Source organism: Centroberyx gerrardi, chromosome 11 (genome assembly GCF_048128805.1).
Source record: "Centroberyx gerrardi isolate f3 chromosome 11, fCenGer3.hap1.cur.20231027, whole genome shotgun sequence".
Classification (NCBI taxonomy): domain Eukaryota; kingdom Metazoa; phylum Chordata; class Actinopteri; order Beryciformes; family Berycidae; genus Centroberyx; species Centroberyx gerrardi.
This window is the reverse complement of record NC_136007.1, coordinates 14900011-14922472: the sequence shown is the minus strand read 5'-3', so window position 1 is coordinate 14922472 and position 22462 is coordinate 14900011. Positions and strand designations below refer to the sequence as shown.

General features: G+C 40.6%; 1 protein-coding gene across 1 annotated transcript; it reads right to left on the bottom strand.

The window, feature by feature from the left end:
- Positions 1–698: 698 nt before the first annotated feature.
- Positions 699–19513, bottom strand: hephl1b (hephaestin-like 1b). Its single transcript, XM_071914896.2, has 20 exons — positions 19274–19513; positions 17144–17388; positions 15470–15682; positions 13791–14012; positions 13088–13342; positions 11748–11916; positions 10555–10694; positions 10272–10403; positions 8597–8802; positions 7410–7554; positions 6988–7200; positions 5959–6175; positions 5694–5833; positions 5422–5547; positions 5184–5290; positions 4801–5026; positions 3583–3722; positions 2648–2801; positions 2460–2474; positions 699–1160 (listed from the first exon to the last, which is right to left on the bottom strand). The coding sequence occupies exons 1-20, from the start codon at positions 19438–19440 to the stop codon at positions 1087–1089; spliced, it is 3306 nt and encodes a 1101-aa protein (XP_071770997.1). The 5' UTR covers positions 19441–19513; the 3' UTR covers positions 699–1086.
- Positions 19514–22462: the final 2949 nt, after the last annotated feature.

The window sequence follows — 22462 nt, the reverse complement described above, 5'->3', positions numbered from 1 at the left end:
AAGTTGTGTCACACCTATAGTGGTTAGTGGGTCTAGCTGTAGGTCTACCCTTGTTATAACTCACTACAAAGCACACATAAAACACATATGCTCCTGAATGAAGACAAAGACAAAGGACAAGATAAAGACAATAATTAGACATGTGGCCATTGTGGAGACTTCAGCTTCACAGATATTGTCCTGGTGGAGAATCCCTCTTTGACTTGGCCCGCCCAGGGTTTCTTCCATTTTTTGTCCTTATAAGGTTTTCCTGGGATCTCTTTGTTTCCTTGTGTTTTATTTAGTTGCATACTGTGGGCTATTACATCATTTTGTTCTCTGATTGATTGTTGATCAGTTAGATCTAGGTAGGCTCGTTTCTGTAAAGTCCTTTGGGGCTAAATATAAATAAATTAACTTAAAATTTTAAAACTTTTACTTTTAAATTATGAATGTGCTGTAGGTCTACATACTAAATGGGTTGATGAGAATAAACTGAATAAAGCTATGGGTTTTGCAGAAGGCTAAACTCAAAAGAAAAGAATAGCAATGACCAGACAACTCTTCTATCCGTCAATATCACTGGTCTGCATTCTTGGTAACTCTCTCTTGTCAAATTGCATTAGCGCCGCCAGGTGGTGCTAAAAGGTAAAAACACATGAATGAAACTGAAACCTATCTGCATGACCACACACACATAAATGACTATCACAACACAGTTGAATAAATGTCTTTATTCCATATTCACACTTTGAATCAAACATATTTGGTACAGCAGTGCTTTGCATAAGTAGCCAAAACAAATCCATCAAATATAGTGCAATATGCCAGAAAACAGGAGCAACATACAAACAATCCACAGCTATAGAACGTTGTTGAACTTGTAAGAAAGAATATTACCTTGAACTTTATACATGATTGTACAGCCATTATTATGGGTACATTTTGGCTGGCTTGATCGGTGATTCATTACTAATTCATATAATGCTTACGTACGTAGCCCCTATCACACACATACTCCACAGTGATGTAGTCCCTGGATTTTAATTAAGTGCAGTCCTTGTCATTGTTGCACACACACAGTCCAGAGTCAAGAGTCCCGTCCTGTTAGTGCAGCACACCCACCACAAAAAGTCCAAGTGCCAGAGAAAGTAATGGAGTGTTTATGGAGCCTCCACTTCCTGGTGCAACAGCAGGAGAGAAGAAGAGAGAAGGGAATGAAGGAGGCATCAAGAGGACAGGGGAGGGGGTGGAGGGTGGAGGGGCATTTTACAATAATCAGTAATGACATCATCCTGTTTACATTCATAACGCTGATTACTTAAAGAGTTAACACAACATGGGCCAAAAATGTATTCTTTGCTATATCTTTGTTATCAGCCAATCTCATCATTATTCAATGATGAATTCAATGTTATAGTATTATTCAAACATCTTTGATATTCACAAATTATGGTTTTCATGTCATTTCATGTCTTACTTTTTCAAAAAAAAAATACACTTTTTGTGTTACAAAGTTTTCATAACATGGATCACAAATGGCCTGAATACATTTCCTGTGGTATCTGATTGGAATGTTTCATCCTTCTCAAAAGTTTTTATGGTCAGGAATATATTTACAGTTTCAACAATTCAACAATTTCACAACTCTGGAAGAATGCCTGACACAGCTGATGTGTAAGTTGTATTTGGCCCAAAACATTTACCTCTGAAAGATTTGATGCCAAGAGACAGATAATGTTACAGAACACACAATGTTGCGCGTCCATTACATAACAACTGCAGTACAGAGAGAGAGAAGAGTCCAATACTAGACTAGACTAAAAGACAAAACTAGAATTTAATATACTGTATTAGACTACTAGGCTAGGCTGAAAGACTAGATGAGATGATTAACTACTAGACTAGACTAGACATATATAGAAAGATAGATGACTAGACTAGGATACAAGACTAGACTACTAAACTAAGCTAAAGGGCTAAACTAGATGACTAGACTAGACTAGTAGATTTGATTAATAGACTTACTGCACTAAACTAGACTGCTGGACTTAAATTCAACAACTAGACTACAATTAGTAGTATTAGACAACTATACTAGACATACTTTCTAGTGAATAATTGACTGATTCTTGATAGGTTCACTTATAACAAACCTAGTTGTTAAGTGATAGATGGAATATTAATCAGTTCTAGTGATTACAAATTCAGCAACTGATTGATATGCATCTATATCTAAAAACATTTTTTTGTTCATGCAGCGTGTTGAAATAGCTGCCCATAATGATGTCAGATTTTAAATACATAAATAATAATAGAAATATGAATAGCATAAAATGCCTTTATTTAAAAGAACAAACAAAAAAAAAACACTCTTTTATATACAGTATGGTGGTAATTTCTGACCCAGGTTGTGCGTTCTGAGTTGTTCCGGTAAATTGTACATCATAAATTAAGATTAAAATTAAGAATTATCTTACCATGTGAGGACTTTTCTGGAATTAAAAACAAGCAAAAGTGGGATGTTAGATAAATCTGCTTCTGTAAATATTCATACCCATTCATGTATGTATATGTAAATACACATGCATGTAAACACGCAGACAGACAGAGGACACTCACACGCACACATGCATGCACACACACACACACACACACACACACACACCTCTGATGGTGAAAGTGGTCTCCATGCCGGCGTGGATGTGGTCAGTCACGTGGCAGTGGAGCAACCAAGTCCCAGGATTCCCGGCCTCCATCTCCACTGTCTGGAAAGTCCCGGGGAAGAGATCAAACACATCTGCACGATGCACACGGTCCGTCTGACACACACACACACACACACACACACACACACACACACAACAGGGTGGCAACAGAGAGAGAGAAGAACACAGAGGAGGAAATGAGCATGGAGTTGAGGAACTGAAAGCATGATGTACAGTTGCCAACCATACATGAGTCAGCTTTTTATCTGGGTGTAAGACCTTCACATATTACATCCCAGACAACACTAATGTGCAATGACACTATTTAGCAGACACAACAATATTAGCTAGTCTTCATAGGGTACATGACACAACACAAATATTGACTATCATCAAATAACAGCACAAAAGAAGAGAAAAATGTAAATAAAAGTAAAAACTATGGCAGTCATAATATTGACCAATGACAAGAGCTAGTGATGACTGTGATGTTACTGATGACGGCAATGATGACAGAGATTTACAGTAATGATGATCAATGAGGATTAAGAAATTAAAGCTGAACGGGGCAACTTTGCATCTTGGCGATCCTAAATGGCAGCAAGAGGCAACTGTTATTAGACTTCAATACCCAGATTGCTTTGAACCAAAGGCTTGAAAGAAGAAAAAGATCTAATGTTGGTGAGTCCAACTTTCTCTGGATGGAGCACTGGCTCACTGCTGTTTAGGAGACAGTTTTGTATTTTGCTTTGAAGCTTTGATGTAGACGTTTTCCCACCATACCCGACACCAGAATTTCAGCTGATAAGACGGGTGTATTTTTACATTCAAATCTTGCACTTTTAGACTGTGATGATGATGATGATGATGATGATGATGATGGTGGAGAAGGTACCTTGTAGGTGAAAGTCTCAGCGTGGAAGTGAACGGTGTGCATGTCCACTTCGTTGCCCATGCCCAGTAGGTACCAGTCCACTTTCTGGCCCTGCGTCATCACCAGGCCATGGAGGTTACCATACAGCTTGCCATTTATCCCTTCAATAGACACACATCACACATGCACATCCACACACAGAAACGCAGAAACACACACACCAATGCATACAACATGGCAGTCATAAACAAATTAAAATTTCAGTTTGTAATGCTTTAGTGTCTGTGTTAAAACTCTCTTTAAAACACTTATCAGGGCAAACATGCTTTCATGTATGAGACCAACACTGGTTTTCATTTGGTTTTGATTGTATTTATCTATCAATCAATCAATGTGGGCTAAGGAGGATCACAGTTCTGTCAGGTTCAACTTGTAGAGTCGAAATTGGACAAGACAGAAAGAAACATTTAGGGTGCTTACATGAAGAAAGATTTTTAACTTGCATGATAAAGTTGTCAAGCTTTCAATTAGCAACTTTAATTTTAGCCCATGTGCTTCAAAGGTTATGCCATATGTGTTTGAGGGGCAGGTGGTGAGCTTATTTGCATCTAAGCGGGGGCCAGATGGACGGGGAAGAGTGGGAATAGAGAGGTGCCAGTTGGATCCCGAAAGGTTTGTATCTGTGATTGTGTGTGTTTGTGTGTGTTTGTGTGTGTGTGTGTGTGTGTGTGTGTGTGTAGATCTCTGTATTTCAATGATTACATGTTTAGACAGTCTGGTATAAGTGATTTTCATAACGTTTTAATTACAGGGTATTATTAGGATGACTAAGTAAGTAACAACAACAACTAAGACTAAGTAACAACTGTAAGATAATCCATACATATAAGTAATCCATACTCTTTCCAATACCTCCCCCTTGTACAGTCTACTCATATGTGTCGCTACTGTTGTCTGCATTTATATGTTTATATAATCCCAAAATTGTTTATATTCTATTTTATGTTGAATTGTTTTTCTTGCTTATTTTATATTCTATTTTTGTGCTTATATTCTATTCTTCTCTTTCTCCATGCTACATCCTATCCTATCCCATTGCTTTTGCTGCTGCAGTGACCCAGTTTCCACACAGGGATCAATACAGTTTCTTATCTCATCTTAAACACTTTCATAAATCCAACAATTTCACTCTGTCGCTCTGCCTCTCCCTCCCTCTCTCCCTCTTTCTCTCTCTCTCACCATGCATCAGGTTGCTCTCCTCAAAGTCCTCGTCCGGTGTGAAGGTGTTTGGGTCGGTGCCAAGGTACGTTCTGATGTTCTCCTCCAAGTACCAGGACTGGTTTTCATCAAACACCATAAAGAGTAGAGCAAACTCCCTCTCCACATCTCTCCTCTGTCTATCTGGACCCCGCAAAGTCTTAGTCCTGCATACCACCAGCGGCCCCAGAAGACCGCTGTACAGATCCTGAACGTAAACAAACGAACACGCTCTCTCATAAACATTGACTTTTTTAACCCCTACTGAAACAGGCATGTCAAGAATAAGGAACACATTCTCATTTACAGTAACGTAATACTGTGAAGTGTGTGCTATTTGTGTGAATGGTACATGCAGTGTGTACCATGATGAAATCGACAGTGGAGTAGTAGGCGTAAGAGATGCAGTTAGGATCTGAGACTCCTGGACCGGAGCTGTGAGGAACGTCCCACCTGAACTCTGTCATGATGCCTGACGGGACGAGAACACACACAGACAAATTATAAACACACTCCTTCTTAGTAAAAGGTCAGGGTTTTGTACTGCTCTGCCTTCATAAGCAACAGCTACACATTTCTTTTTTTCACAAACTCTATTCTCACCAGGTTCGACTGGATTGTGCATGTCACTGGTTTTCACTCCATGTGCGTGGATGGAGTACGGCCGGCTGGCGTTGTTTCTGAATGTGATCAGGATCTGCTCTCCTACCTCTGCTCTGATTATTGGACCTGCAGGGGAAAAAACAAAACACATACATGTATGAATGTGTTCATAAAGACATGAATTATCCACTAAGCGAGCCATTTCTATATAGGTCCTCCTACAGCTTTTTCTTGGTTAAAAACATGAGAGAGATAAGAACAGCTAAGCGTACCCAGAATTCCCAAGTGTTGTTGGTTCGGCGGTCGCTCCTTCTGTATTTTGAAGGTTTCATCGGTGTACTCTCTGTACACCACCTTCTTATAGCGTGAGCCAATCCTGTTCTCTCCTCTCTCCACAAATATACTGCCTGGACTGGGAGACACACACCAATTTGCTAGCATTAACAAACAGTAATAAGTTACGCTGTAAATCACAGGTTCCAGCTGCAAAACAGAAATACGTCAACGTACAATTATCTTGCGTGAATGCACACACACCTGTTTTCAGGTGTGGCGTGGTGCTTCTCCAGCTCCCAGGCTCTGTCCGGTGAGTAGTCCCACTCTATTTCTTCAGCGCTGATAAAATACTGTACAACCTTCGTCGGCCCTTTGTGTGGGCGGTTCACATTATGCCCCGGACAATTCTTTACGATGTACTGCTGCCTCATCCCAGCTGAGTAGTGGTCTGTTACTCTGCAGCTCACTTCATACACACCTTTGTAGGGGAAGGAAGAGTGGTTAAGTAGTTGGAAATTGTGATAAATCTGTTTTTAGTAAGAACAATACAACATCTTAACAATCCATGGAGTTTGTCCAATGTTCAAATGTTAAAGGGGAAATCCACTGATCCAGTGAGATTACTGAGTTACATTGCTTGAGATAGGCAACTGAGGTGAATTACATGTCCCATACCCCTGTACCTGTATTAAACATTTACAACTTTTTCCCCAATTATATATGTTGAACACGACTGTCCGTAAAATCTGAAGCCAATGATTTCATAGGACTGTATTTTTCTCATAACTCATAACTCAACACATAAAACACAGAGGAGAAACCTAGAGGAGTTTTAGGCAAAAGTCTACATTTACAGAAATAACCTGATGGTCATTTATGGTGGAATTCCCCTTTAACCAGGCTGATGTATCACTCACACTCTCAGGATACTACAAGCACTGTAAATACACAGTGTATGCTCTTATTTAGTATATTCTTACGTATGAATTTACAGTCTTGGCAGACATTTCCTGCTCCAGTTTATATTGTGGCCGTACATGTTTCCTGTTGTGAAGTGTTGGATGGAGGTTATACGTCATGGGAAACTCACACTCAAGATAATGTCAGCATGTTTGCAAAGAACAAATCTTAAATTTATATATAAGAATAAAAAGATTCTTGGTTTGGCAGAGTCAAAATTTCTCAGACGTGACAGACCCAGAGAATGTGTGTGCGAGACAAAAGTATGCGATGTTTGGATAGCAGCAGTCTGTGTGTGTGTATGTGTGTGTAGAGAGCAATGTGACTGACCAGCAGTGCGTGGCTGCATGACAACTGCAGCAGTGGTGTGTGGGAACAGGCTGACTGTGTCGCGGGTCATGCTCTGCCTCTGGAAGGTGTTGCCCTCGAAATAAACACCATGGATGTCCGCCTCTGTACCTAGCCCAAAGGTGTACCACACAACTTTGTCCCCGGCACATACCTTCAGTCCAGGAAGGTTCCCATACATGAACCCATTCACCGCTAAAATGAAGGGGAGATACAAAAAAATAAAATAAAAATACAGAGACAAGAAAGCAAATATAAACAAAATGCCAGTAACTGCACTCAGATATGACAGTGCTTTGCAAGCTGCAGTCAGTGTCAATATAATACTATTTAAAAGTAAATACAGACAATGAGGCAACTAAGTACACACACCCCCCTCCCACACCCGCAGACACACTGATTACCATGCATCTTATTGCTCTCCTCAAAGGCTTCATCTGCTAGGTCTGTCTCATTGCTGCCAAACACGTTGATATTTTCCATCAAATACCAGTTCAGGTTCTCATCCATGACAGAAAACAGAAGGAACAACTCCTTATCCACGTCCCTCTGCGAAATAGCACACAGACAGTCAAGGTGAAACTAAAGATAAATGCATGTTATCAATATCAATGGAAATGGAAAATGTAATACATTGTTTAGATCTGCTTCACACTTCTTTGCATATCGCTGTTGTCGGGGGAAAACCTTGTATCTCTAAAATGTCAACTTTCCAGGAACTGAGAAAAACAGCTTCGTTTTTAGCTTGACGACCATACATTTCTGAGTTTATCTAATTTGTTTTGAAAAGGTTTCATAAACAAGGGTTGTAGAATTTTCTCAACACACAGAGGAGCATGCAATCCTTCAATTGAAGTTAAAACACACACTGACAATGGTTGTAATTCTTAATAACAGCAGATTCTGAAGATTAATATTAGTTAGAGATAAAAATACACTATTGGCTTCATGGGTTTACAGTTAGCACTAAGTAAACAGCTGTTGTTAAGTAAAATGCAGTACAACTGATATCAATATGTGAAAATCGATATCAATATGAAAAACCAATATGGAGCTGATAATGTAAATCTGTACATTATGGACATATTTCTGCAAATACATTTCTTCTATCTGTAAATTTGATCATGTAAATAGCTTACAATGTACATTTGCATGTCTGGACACATTACTGTAAGTATGTTCTTCATTTTGTGTACATGATAATGTGAGTAATGTGTGTAATCTGTCAGTGTCTGCTTATCAAAGATGTATAACTGTGTTCCCCTCAACATCTCAAGATATTCTTTTGCTACAGTTACTTGCTGCATTATGTTCAGTACCTTGTGTTCTACCCTTATCTATCTTATCTGCAGTGACCCAATTTCCCAACAGGGATCATTACAGTTTCATCTGATCTAATCTAATCTAATCAAACTGGTGCCTTCCTGTAATGAATTTTGTTTTTTTGTTGGTATGTGCACAGAGGAAACCCATTAAAATGCTGTGTATTTTGGCTTTTTCTGCCCGCTCCCTGAGACAGTGAGAAAGAAAGACATTGATGAAGAATAAAATAAAAAGAGAGAGAAAGTGTGCATGAATGCTAACACAGCACCTGGGTTCCGTTCTCCCCCAGGGTGCCTTTCTTGCACACCAGCAGGGGTCCCACTAATCCGGAGTTGGTGTCATGGGTGGGCTCACTGGCGGAGTAGTACAGGTAGGGGATACAGGGAGAGTCTGAGGCAGAGGGACCTTCCAGCACCCGCCACTTATAAATGAAAGTCTCCCCTGGACCCACCTGGGAGCCAGGCTTGTCAACACCTGTCGCACACAAAGCACTACAATTACCAGATCTGCTGCTTCTGTCTGTTCAATCATCTATTCATGTACATGAGATAACATTCAAAAGGATCTTGGCATTTCCTATCACTATGCCTACAGAATCAAAACAGACCAAGGGAAACTGCTAGGCCAACAGATGACAATCAGACTGGAAGGATTTGATAATGCAAAGCACAGTGATTCAGAGCACCAGCTAGCAAAAAGGCTACCTAGATAGAACTGCTATGCTACCAAGAAAGCCCAGTCAATGGGCGTATCTTCATTTGCTTTCAGCTTCTGTTACACAACACTGCCAAAGGGTTGCGGTTTACACTTTATAGCCAAAGACAACTATGTACTGTCTGTCGTTGCTTCAGGTCATTAATGTGATCAGTGATTTAACATGACAGATTAAGTCAAACTTATTTGTACTTGCCAATCTTTGTGTGGTGGTGCTGATTTGAGAAATACATTCAATCACATTGCCTGACTGTTAAAGCCATTGATTTGTAGCATGTATTCTAATGTCTGTTCAATAATGATAATAGTGATAATAGCTGTATTACTCTCGCTACTCTTGTTAATTGTTCTTTTTTATTTTACCATGGCTAACTCAAGAAGCCAATTTGTATTTCTGAACTAGGCTTATGCAGTCAAAGGCTTGGCCTACATTGCCATCAACTTTGCAAATAAGCTCATGTTTTGCAACCACAAATAGAAATGACAATCACTGTAAGATTATTTCAAAATTTCAAATATGAAGTAATTGAGATATTTCATACACAGAAGCAACTGTTTACAGGGAGCCAAATTAGCATTATAGCTTGGGTCTTTGCTGTAATAGCGTTGCTTCATTAGTCCAGCCAACACCAGAGGCAGAGACAGCAGGGTTGACGGGGACATAATCTTCAATGTTGAAGCAATATCCATGCAAAATCATGCCTCTGTCTGTCTGTCTGAATAACGAACCATCTGGAGCCCCCGGCTTAGTTTTATGCATTAAATACAGCTTATTAAATCATCTCCTTGTGATCACTATATGCAAAGTCTTGAATATCTAATAAATAAAATTAAAAGCCAATAGAATTTGACTAATTAGACATGATAGGGTACAAAACCATTTGCTTTGTATAGGGATGTGGATTTGGTGTGTAACTAGAATTTGTGGCAATAGGCCCTTTTCACATCGTCATGGTAACAGCTAAACCGGTGCATTACAACTTCCTGTGGCAAGTTTCTTTTTGCGACTTACTGACAAACCAATCCAACAAAAAAAACAAAATTGTAATGGTTACTAGCACTAGATACATAATGTAACAAATGAAAAATATGGGGCAGGTTGTGGAGCGATATAGTGAAGGACATAGCTGGCAAGAGGAATTAGTAATGCACCGGTTTCTCAATGCAGAAGCACTGAGAACCAGAATGTGAAAAGGGCCTATGCAACTAGCTGCTTTGAAGTGTCTCACCATCATTGTAGCTGCTTCCCTGGAAGTGTTTGTCGTAATGTAGACCATGAGGCTGGATACTGAAGTCCCTATCAGCCTTATTCATGAATGTGACTGTGAGGGTATCTCCTTCCTCAGCCCTCAGGACAGGACCTGGACAGATGTAAGACAAGAGAGTTTGTGAGAGAATTATATGCGAGAGTCAAAACACCAGTGTACTGCCAGAGTGAATATGAGTAACGTAAGAGGGATTACGAGACGTCCCAAAGGAGAGAAAGACACTTGGCGAAAGAGCAGGCCTCACCCAGGATTCCCAAATGTTCTGTATCAGGCGTTGATGGTTTTTTGGTGGTGAAGGTATTATCTGTGTATGCCGTGTATACCACTTTGAAGTAGGTCCCCCCGATCATACCCCCATCTCTGCCAAAAAACACCTCTGATGCACTACATGCATGAAGGAGAGGGGGTTGTGGGTATGGAGGGGGAGGACATGGAGAGTACAGGATGAGTGGAGACAGAAGGAGTGCTGTGGTATGAATTAAAGATTTATTCATGTGGCCTTGATGAGTCAGGGCTGTGGAATTTCATACTACAGTGAAACAGAACAGAACAAACAGCTGGCCAGTCAGAGAGGTTACACTATGTCAGGTCAGGGAACAATAACAAAAAAAACAAACAACTGAATTGCTATCTACACTGTTTACACTAGACACCACAAACCTGACTCACCACAGGAATGACCACCTCATATATAATCAGCCACGTTCAGAGCCAATACACATAGACAAACAACTTTGTTTGGCAATATTGCCAGCCTTAAAGGAATAGTTCAGCCCAAAATGAAAATTGTGTCATTATCTACCCACCCCTACTTCAGTCAAAACCCCACGGAAGTTCGTAGGATCACCAAACACACAGTGTCCCCATAGCTCCATCTCAGCCTCCTCCCAAACTACTGACGTTTTTATAGGTCCAAAAAAAGACATATAATCCATCAAATCCAAGTGTTTTGTAGCTAAACGATTGCACTATGGGTCCAAAAGTCCAGTATTTACCTCATTATCTCCTATAGTTTCCTCTGGCGAAACACTCTGCTTGCTACTGAAGGGTGCACATGCGACCAGAGCATTGTCACTATGGGAAATATAGGAGATAATGAGGTAAATATTGGACTTCTGGACCTACAGTGCAAGTGTTTGACTACAGAACACTTGGATTATGCCGCATGAGCTGTTTGGAGAAATTTGAAGGACATTTTATGCTTTTATTTGAGCATAAAGAGAATAGTTTGGGAGGGAGGCTGAGATGCAACTACAGGGGCTAACTCATTGTGTGTTTGGTGGTCCTACAAACTTCAATGGAGTTTTGTCTGACATCGGGGTGAGTAGATAATGACTCAATTTTCATTTTTGGGTGAATTACTCCGTTAAAATGTATTGCAGTAGGTTGTAGTTTGCAGGATGTCTCTCATAATTTGGCATCAACGTGTCTGCCTACCTGTTGCTCTCAGTAAGGGATACGTTATTGATTAGGTCCATTCCAGATGGGGCATAGTTCCATCGGACCTTCTCTGCTGCCAGGTAGTAATCCCTCATGACACCTCCCTCTGGAGAGGGACTGGCCTGACTGCCACAGGACTTCACTTGATACAAGGCCTGCATCCCAGCTAGGATAGATGAAACACACACACACACACACGCACACACACACACACACGCACACACACACACACACACAACATTATACAACCCATAATTAAACTTTACAGAGGAAATGCTTGTGGTGTAAATCAACCTTAGGAATGCCTAATGGTTGAAAACCAATTGGAATCCCTCAGATTTATTGGCAGGGTATAAAATAATAGTGTGGCAGGGTTCTGTTCTAAAGTTCTGTTCAAAAGTATGATGTGTATAGTAAATAAAACTGTAATGTGCTGTAATGCTGTGATGTATTTTAAAGCCCCAATCCACGATCACTGGTGAGAGCAGGTCTCTTGTGGCTGAGCAAGGAATTACAACAACACAACTGTTTTGGTTTGCTGTTTGCTTTGAGAGCACCCCTCCCCCTGCTGCACCCACTCGTCTCTGAGTCTAATGGCAGAAGGTCTTTCTTGGCTTTGTGAGAGGATGTCAGGACAGGCAGCTATGTAATATTATTTTCATTGTCGTAACCAAACTATACCATTAATTTCTTAGAGGGAAATACATTTATTAGTTGATGCTAAGTGAAGTAACTACGGAAATTGCCAGCCCTGGTTATCCAAAAGCTGTTATGTACAAGCTGTTTGGGCAGTTCCCGTGGCTCCTCGGCTTGCATGTACTTGTTCCTAACCTCTCCCCTCGGCTGCTGTGAAAGCGAAACAAAAACAGAGACAGCTAGGGCGACGATTGGGGCGATGGTGGCGCTGTACAACGGTCGTGGATTGGGCCTTTAAATTAATGTGGGTCATAAAGTGACTTTCCTGTAAAGTTGCAGAGAGAGACAAGATTAACACACTATGGAAAGTCCAGTGTGATGCACAGAGGTAGTATTTCACAAGTGTCAGCATTACTCAAACTGAGCATGTATTGCTCATTCGGTGCAATGCTCAACAGACTTTGGACAGGCCCTAGCTGGAAATAAAACTCAAGGCCTGTTTCAACATGACAAAAGTGACTCTTAGAGCAGAAACACATGACACAGGGCTCATGACTTTAACCTCTTACTAGTGCTCTGACAATAGCAGTGGTGTACCTCACAACAATGCATTCTCCCCTGTCAGCAACTCTCCACAACCATTCAGGTGTCACAGCAAAGAGGGCAAAGGTGACACAGAGGTTAAAGGTGAGATGCCCTACCCTGAAGATGGTCATTAACCTGGCAGGTCAGCAGCCACTTTCCTATTGCCATCGGGACCATCTCGGCTGTAGCAAAAGTGGCTGGGAACAGGCTGAGAACGTCGGTGCGGTGGCCACGGTCCAACAGTGTATTCCCATGGAAATAGGCGGAGTGAATATCAACCTCGTTACCCATGCCAAATAAATGCCAGGCTATAAAGCGGTTCTGGCATAACTCGATTCCAGGCAGGTTACCAAACATGTACCCGTTAATGGCTGTCACACAAAGAAAAACAGAGGGAGAAGTTAGAGGACAGGACAAACAGAGAAAAGATTTAATCTTAATCTTTCTTTTATAGTCTGTGGAGTGAACTAGTGATGTGAAGCCTGATGTGATGTGACTGCATTCTGTGGAAATTTTAAAAGAATTTAAGGATACAGACAGCATTGTTGCAAATGAATCATACAATTCATAGCAATGTACTTTGACAACAGAGATTGAAAATGTAGAGTCATCAGGGGGCAGGGGATAGAAAATGGGAAAGGAAGAAAATTGGGATGAGTATTTTCAATTTTTTAATCTAAATTTGGAATTCAGATTAAAAAATAAACCAATATTCCATAGTACAATGAATAATATCCTTGTGGTTAACCAACTTAATCCATGTACAGTAGCCTTAAGGTCTAAACAATGAGTACGATTTTGAAAAATGTCATCACGCACCATGCATCAGGTTTGACTCCTCAAAGTCAGGGTCTTCCCGGTTGACTCCATCTGGATCAGAGCAGAAGGTCCGAATGTTGTCCTCCAGGTACCAACTCAGGCCTTCATCCACCACGTTGAACATCAGGAACACATCCTGGTCCACATCATTACGCTCTGATTCTAGCACAGCCTCTGGTGTTGTCTGACCCGGGACTGGTTCAGAAATCTGCTTCAGGATGCCTGTGTGCACACAGAAACATGAGGTACTGCAAGCTGTGGGTGAATACTCTACATACTTAGGCAATCATGCACTGATGCAGGCACACTTCAGCTTTGTTTGCCCACTCTCAGCACCCGTGTGCCTGACCGTCCTGAAAGGGGGCTCCCTCTCTGTGTAGTCCTTCTCCCATTTTCTCCCATTTTTTTTTCTAATTGAGGTTTTTGTGGGAGTTCTTCCGTGTTCTCATTGAGGATCTATGGTGAACTACGGTGTGCCACAGGGTTCCGTCCTTGGCCCAATTATATTTTCCATGTACATGTTGCCTCGCAGGAACCCAGTTCATAAATACAGTTTAGGATTTCATTCTTATGCAGATGATAGTCAACTTTACATCTCCATCGAACCTAAAAATGACCTACAAATACAAAACACATAGGCATGCTTATCTCAGTCGAAGGCTGGATGACATCAAATTTCCTTCTACTGAACAAAACAGAGATGCTGATTCTTGGCCCAACAATTTTTCTCTTAATTTTGATGTATCACAGAGGGACTCTGTGATACATCAAAATCATTAAGAATCTTGGTGTCATGTTTGATCCTGACCTTTCATTTGAAATACATATCAACAAAATTACAAAAACTGCCTTTTTTCATCTGCTGAATATAGCTAAAGTATAACCCATTTATTGCCCCATATATACAAATGAGACCTCTGCAATCCCAGGATGCAGGTCTCCTGTCTGTTCTAAGGATAAATGTAGGCAGTAGGGCTTTCTGTTACTGATCACCATCTCTCTGGAATAGTCTCCCAGTAATGATCAGAGATGCTAACTTTGTGGAATATTTTAAAAGCAGGCTTAAAACATATCTGTTGTCTCTAACTTATGACCAAGTCTAGCTGGTTATGTTACAATGACCCACTGATATGATGCCCCTGCCTTTTGAAGTCACTTAGTTGCTGTATTTACATTTTTATTCTTTATTATGCATTATTATATGTGTTTGTACCTACTAGTCTACATGACCATTGTTTTTCTTTTAATTTTGTTATGCCCTTTGAGACATGCTTTGCAATATTGGGCTAAAAACAAATAAAACTTGACTTGTCTTGATCTAAGCGTGCCATTTTCATTCATTGTTTCATAATATGGGTGTGGCTATGGGTGAGACTCTATGATTAACGGCTACATAAATAAATTGCCTTGACATGCACACACAATTTAAGACAGACACAGATGTGAGCCAACAGGGAAAAACAGGCACATTGTGGGGAAGTTTTTTGTTTGTCATAGATTACTGATATTTGCATTCAGAGCTTTAAAAGTGTATATTACATAAGGGGTTGATAAATATTTTGTTTGAATTATTAATTACTGAATAAAAAAAAGTGCATTTTGAGGAAACATTTTCTGATGTTAAATGGATAAGGTTGAGTGAGCCTGGGTTCATGGTATTTGGTCACATATCTTCATACCTTTCTTACAGGTGAGCAGTGCACCTATGAGTCCAGAGGAAATATCCCTAGGAGCTTCAAGGTGAGAATGGTAGACCCAGGTCAGACAGTTGGCATCGCCATCTGTGGGTGCAAATTCTGGCCTGACCTCCCAGCGGTAGGTGTAGCTGCCTCCTGGAGGAACAGAGTCATCCTGCTTCAACTTGGCTGATGTCCCATCTGGATAGAGCGCCCCTGGTGGACAAATGCAAGAAGTCAGAGATTATTTTTTCCTCGGAAGTGTGAAAAGCATTTGGACCTGTCTGTTTTGATGTTAAACTGGTAGACAACAAAAGGGTTATGTGTGTTGTAAAAGAACAATTTTGCCTTTGATTTTTTTATAAGAAACTAAATGTAGCAGAACAATGGAGAACATATTCTACATAAAATATATGATTTAACAAATTTAAATGGCCTTAATAATCACATCCTTGATCAAAGCTATTCAAAATCAAGGTGGTATCCATTTTTTTCTTTGGGTCCTATCTCTTTTAAGCTTTCAACTGCCACGTGTGTAAGTATGTATGTGCTATAAACACATAAATGACCTCACACATAGTGACAGACACTTCTGGATACACCAGTGAACTTTGAGTTCCTCATTTGTCACCTGACATGGCTTAACACAGAATTAGCAGATTTTATCACTTGTTGTTTTGACCCCTGAGAGGCTGTTCTGTACGGTACTGTAAATGTTAGCTGGCCAGTGAGAAGATATCCTCTGTCTGACTGACTCACAGAATGACTTAAATCTCTGAAATAGGGCAGGACACCATTCATAATCTGTTTCAAGGAGGAAACCAAAATTTCAGAGCCTGGAAAATTCCCAGAACAGCAAGCATCTCCCTAATAGGATGGGGGATGGGGAGTATTGCATAACACAGAGTTGCAGAGTGAAGAATACTTAAGACACTAAATCTGCCAGAATAGAATGCCAGTCAATGAAGGTGTGCCAGGTCACTCTTTGTACACGCATCCTTTGCACTGATCTAAAAGATATCTTTGTGTCATTTTTTTATTGGCTTGCAATTTGTTTTTTCCATGTCATCTTGTTTGACCTGGTCAAACAAGTTTTTGATAAAAGACCCGGCTTAAATAGAACACTCCCTTAAAGGAATTTGCTAAGAAAACTGTTTAACTTAAAAACTTAAAGCGATGGTACATTTTGGCAGAGCATTTTCACTTGTTGGAATGTGTATCCCTGTGATCAGTCCACATTGACTTCTTCAGGTATCTGTAGTGATGTTACTCACATGCTTTCATTTTTAAAACACAGTCTTAAATGTCATCATAACTTATCCAAACAATGGTAATGTGATGTGAATTTTGTAATTCACTTTTCTACATTTTGCGTCACATTTTGTCATGATTTATTAGGAGATATCATTTCTAAAACTCTATATCCATTTTGGAAAGAAATCCTTTTAATTCATCATTCGGTATTCTTTAAAATATAATACTACAGCTCCTATAGCTATCATTTTGTATCAGTCGGTGTCACTTTTGTCAGGGGGATATCTCATTTTAGAGCAAAACTCATCCAAATACAAAACTCTTAATGATGTCTCTTTGATGTTGCACGTGTGTGTGTGTGTGTGTGTGTGTGTGTGTATGTGTGTACAGTATGTGTGTTTCTGTGCATATGTATCACTATACCCTCTGAATCCTTCTCATAGAAGACTCCGTGGGGATGCATGGAGTAATTCCTGTTGGCAAAGTTCTTCAGGTGGACCACGATGACATCATCAACCTCAGCCCGCAGTATGGGCCCCAGGAAGCCCAACCATTCAGGTCGGGGGGCCTGGAAACGGTATGTGGCATCTGTGTACTGCCGGAACATCGCCTTCTTATACGAACTGCCGATACGATGGGGTCCTCCCGTCAAGAATACAGATGCATGTCTGAGAACAGATATGGATGGAAGGAAAAGGAGTGAGAGAAGCAGAGAGAGCAGGGGTTAGATGGGAGACAGTAACAGGAGTACTGATGGACGAGGAAGAAAGGGCGTGTGTAGGAGGAGAGTCTGGAGGAGGGAGTAGAGAAAGAGATGTCAGAGTAATTACTGCTATTTTGATGCTATTCAGACTGTTCCCTCATCTCTGTAAGATACTTCTTTGTCCACTATGCACGCATGTTAAGATTTCACAAAAGGCTATTTGTCTCTTTGGGATTTTTTGTTAGATTCACTGTCATTAACGGACTAAATTTCATCTTAAAAAGTACAGAAACTAGGTCATATATCCTGTAATTGTTGCTGTGGTGTTTCAGAACAAATTCCACCTATCTGGTTGCAGCTCTAACAATTAAACATGTCATTATTGTGATTACATGTTGCTACAGGCTAATAACCTGTTACTCGAGCTGTTGCAAACATAATTGTGCTACAGTAAATCCAATTCACAACCAAACCAAAATCTAGAACAGAAAGCATTACATTTACAGGGACCAGCAGCAGATTTTAAGGACAACCTTGCTGACAGTCTGACTTCAGGGTGTTACTGACCACGTGGTCATAGGAATTTAGTGACACACTTCAAAGTATTTGTGCTGTAGCTCCACGCCTCACCCACTAATCATCACCTAAAAGGCATCAGAAAGTAGCCATCCCTGCACCTATGAAACTTTGGGTGCTACAAGGCTTTTCTCAGTGTTTCTGTATGGGTGCTTATTTATTCAGTGGGCTTACTAATGCCTCAGCTGAGTTAATATAGATAGTTAAATGTTATCATTTCACTTTAATAGGTTTGCTATGGCAGGCTGAATGAAGAAAGTAGGTTGCTTGATCCTTCATGTGGTTTTGAAGTAAGATTTCTTGCACATCTCCAATTTGCAAGCTGTGCACCTGTGTGACCATGTCATGCAGCTCAAACCCAGTTATTGTAAAACACTCCATATCTTGGTTCCCCATTGGCTCATATCTATAACTCATCTTTTCCTTAACAGCCACCAACTGGAGGCAGTGAAATCCTCTGCCTATGGATTCAAAAATAATGTCAAATGGGAAAAACAAGTGGACAATGTGATAAAAAATGACTGTTCAGAGTATAGGCTAAAATACTAAGGTTTGAGCACAGCTGATCTTGTGCAGGTGTATAAAACATAGATGCACCTGTGCATCTTTGGAGCATAGCATACCTGTGTGGCATTCCTCGGTGACTATTGGGCAAGCTGAACAGGTAAGTGAAAGTCAGGAAAAAGGCCCAGCTGAATTGCGCAAGGCTGTAACAGTTTGTGTTATGCTTCAAACCTCTCTATTTAAATCTATGGAATAAGGGAGAAGCTGTGCCTCAAATGTGCCTATACACCACCTACAGATATCCTACCTGAAACGGACTGGCACTGAGGCATAGGAAAACATTTAAATTGCTCTATAATTCAGTGACAGTACTAATTAAACGAAAAATTAAAAAATTGAAAAATTAAACATAGCCAAGGAAGCCTGTAACCTCATGAAAGAAGACAGTCAGTCAATATTTGTCACTATGAACTAATCATGCCTCATCATCTTTGAATCTCGGCGTCCACCAGGCTTCCAGCAGTAAAACTATTGGCCATGAAGTATCACTTTCAATATAAACATTTCTGGGTTTGGGAGATGGGATCCCTGGGGTTCCTAACTCTAGTAATAATCACCACAGATCTGTCAGTACACCCCATGCGTGGCTGTGACAGAGTGAATCAAATGGAGTAACTTGGCTCACTTGTAATCAGACTATCTGTCGTGGTCTTTCCTATCTGCATGAAATATTTTCAAATCATTTAAAGTTGACCGTGGCACAAACTCACTCATCATTCGCGACTTCTTGCCCGCTTATGAGGTTTTTTCCACTTGGTGCGTAATCCCAGACGTCCTCAATGATCCCCACATAGTAAACTCTCTCCCTGCGCCCCCCTTCCGCAAGGGGGGAAAGAACAAACAACAAACTCGCCAGCAGCCTTAATGTCCCTGCCATGTCCAAATGATTGTCCCGTTAGATGCAGGGCCGAGTGTCCAGCGGGTTTTGGTTCAAGAGGAACAAAAGGAAACATCCGTTAACTCCCCCATGCAAGCACGTAAACACTGTGCATTACAGCGGGCTGCAGCACTTATGAAACTCTGCTAAGGAAAACAGTCGCGCTATTCAGCATGAGAGCAGTGACGGCGACCGCCTACTGTGGTATCAGACGTGCAGGGATAATACTCACTCTCCTCAGGCTACATATTGTAGGATGTTTATAAAACATAGGCCAATAAATTATGCCATCTGATGATGGTAAAATATGGGCTTAAGCACAGGGGTTGACTGTGCGGCTATCTGTCTGTCTCAAATGCATGTTTTGTTTTGTTTTGCTTTAATTCATTACTTGTTTGTAAAATACCCTTATGCCTAATTGTAAAACTCTCCAGCCAACTTTAAACCCCCTTTAATTCAGTCGACCCAACTTTTAATTAACTGTAGGTCTACCTGGGAAAAAGCACGTACGCACCACCTTGCAGTTAATTTCTCTTGCACACATTTCATAGCTGCATGGCCGTAGGAGGGAGGGGGGGGGGCTAGACAGATTTGACTACTGGGGTCCGGGGGCATGCTCCGCAGGAGGAAAATTTTTGCAATACTCATTTCTAGTAACTTTTAAAAAGGCTGTCTGAAAATAAAGAAAGAATGACTCTGCTAAGCGACAGATCAGACTTTATGTGTTGGTTACAGCAGGCTTTCAGCCAATCTATCTAGTTTCGCCTGTTTCTCATTAATAATAATAGCCTACAATAACAATAATAATAATGTTTTTCTCCAAGCCCTGCTACAACACTGACTGGCTTTAACTTGAAAAGATGTTATTATAAAGTACAAAAAGCCAGCACAGTAGTGCAGCTTTGTTTTTGGCTGCAGTTTGGAGCGCTGCCTTGGCTGCTGTCTGCTCCTCATTGATATGAAGCCCTATCAAGTCTATTTCTTGTGGCGCACTTTTTTATGGAGATAGCCTACTTCATTCAACTTCATTACACATTGCATGAAGTCAAAGGCTTTTCAAAATAAAAGTCCTGCGGTTGATTTTTCAATGCAGAGGCAAAATAACACAATGTCGTGGTTTATTTTTGGAGGGGGACATTTTAAGCATCTTTTAATATTGGAGGGGACATGCCCCCCTGTCCCCCGTCCACCGTCCTCTGAGCCGGGCTCTCTTTGAAAGTCATAGACTCTTTTTTGTGATGCGCAGTGCTTAGGGGAATTACGGTATGCACTCTTCGGGCTGCGCAGAGCCCTGCATAAGGGAAATACCAGGCAGTACGGTAGACGTTACACAGGCAGACATGAGCCAGGCCAGCTCTGGTCTGTGTTGGTGATAATATAATACTTTCATGGTTGGTGCGTGGTACACTCCCATGCTAGGAAGTAGTTTGGTGATTTTCTAACTGCAATGGCTAAATCAACGCATGAATTAAATGTTTTGTTCAGCGATTCTCTTAGTTACAACAACACTGTTCTACTACAGCACTTTGGTATGAACAGGTAGAGTTAAGTCAACGTAGTTTCGTACCCACCTCCACCCAAGCACCTATAGGAATCCTATCACACCTGTTACAGGGCAGGGTGGCTGTGAATACCTCACTCTACCTGAAGCCTTGTGTCATTTTCCTTACATCAGAGGAGTCAGGGCGACACCTGCTGACCGACTGCCTGCAGTACAAGTGAAGAGACCAAGCGGGGTAAATTGATGGGCTCTGCCTTTACTGTACAAATTCAGGACACCCTAACTAGATGACACCTAAAGAAGGCACCTACAACTACCATTAATATAGGCTCTATGGGATTCCTCTTCACTTGGTTTGGGGGATGGGATTGTTGAGGTTCCTAATTCTAATAATCACCATATATCTGTCAATACACTCTGCACTCCATGTGCAGCAGTGATACAGTGCTAAACAAGTATACTGAGTAGCTCAGTTTACACTACCTGTGCTGTGGGATTTCAGGCAAATGAGGTAGGGCCTAAAGCAGGGAGGGACATCACTTGTTTAATGCAAAATATGTATCTGCAGACTGATGCATCACCATCTCAGCAGACTGGGTCGGCTACATGCTCTGAGGGCTGCTGACTGAAAAAAGTCTCCCATTGTATTGCATTGTATTGTATTGTATTGTATTGTATTGTATTGTATTATAGGCTATACTACTAGTAGGTCACCAAGTTCAACTTAACCCAGTGAAGCCCTAGGCGCAAGGATTTAGTGTGTTCTCTTTTGTGTTGTAGGAAAATAGTCCCCCTGAAATTCCAAGTGCATAGGAAAAAAAACATTATTGCACACACAGGATCATCTGCGACTTAATTTATTTTCAGTCAATGATTCACAGACTGAAAATAAATCAATGCAGAGGTGATCTTGTGTATGTGTGAATTAACTTTTTTCTATGTACTCAAGAGGGTGGAGAATCTTAGAAATTCCACTTGACTTTTGCTGTGTGATTTCCACATAGTTTACTTCAAAGGTTAGACTAATGATTGGTAGCTCAGTTGGATCTAGAAATTACAGATTCACATGCCAACCTCATGTAGGTTAGTGGCTGTATAATATTTGTGCTTATAAATGTTACCTTATATGACAACATGGCAAAAGAGAGTCTGTAATGGACCGGTTGGGAAGATTAAATTGAAAATGAGGTCCAATACAGGTTTACTGTTTACCTAGATAACATTTGAATCTATAATGTATATTTGAATATATAATCTATAATTTTCTGTTTCTTATGCAGTCAAACAAATTTATAAAATTCATAAAAGTGGTTTGAATAGTGTCAATGGGCATGAAAATCCACATGCTTCCACCAAGCCCCTATAAAAGGTTAGCACACTTACTATAGTAGCCTATAGATAACATTTTCTGTAATTAGACTGGTTCTACTGCAGCCTCCAGTTTACATTTACATTTAGGCATTTAGTTGAAGCCCTATCCAGAGCAGCCTGCAATAAGTAGATAGGGAAATTAACCTGTGA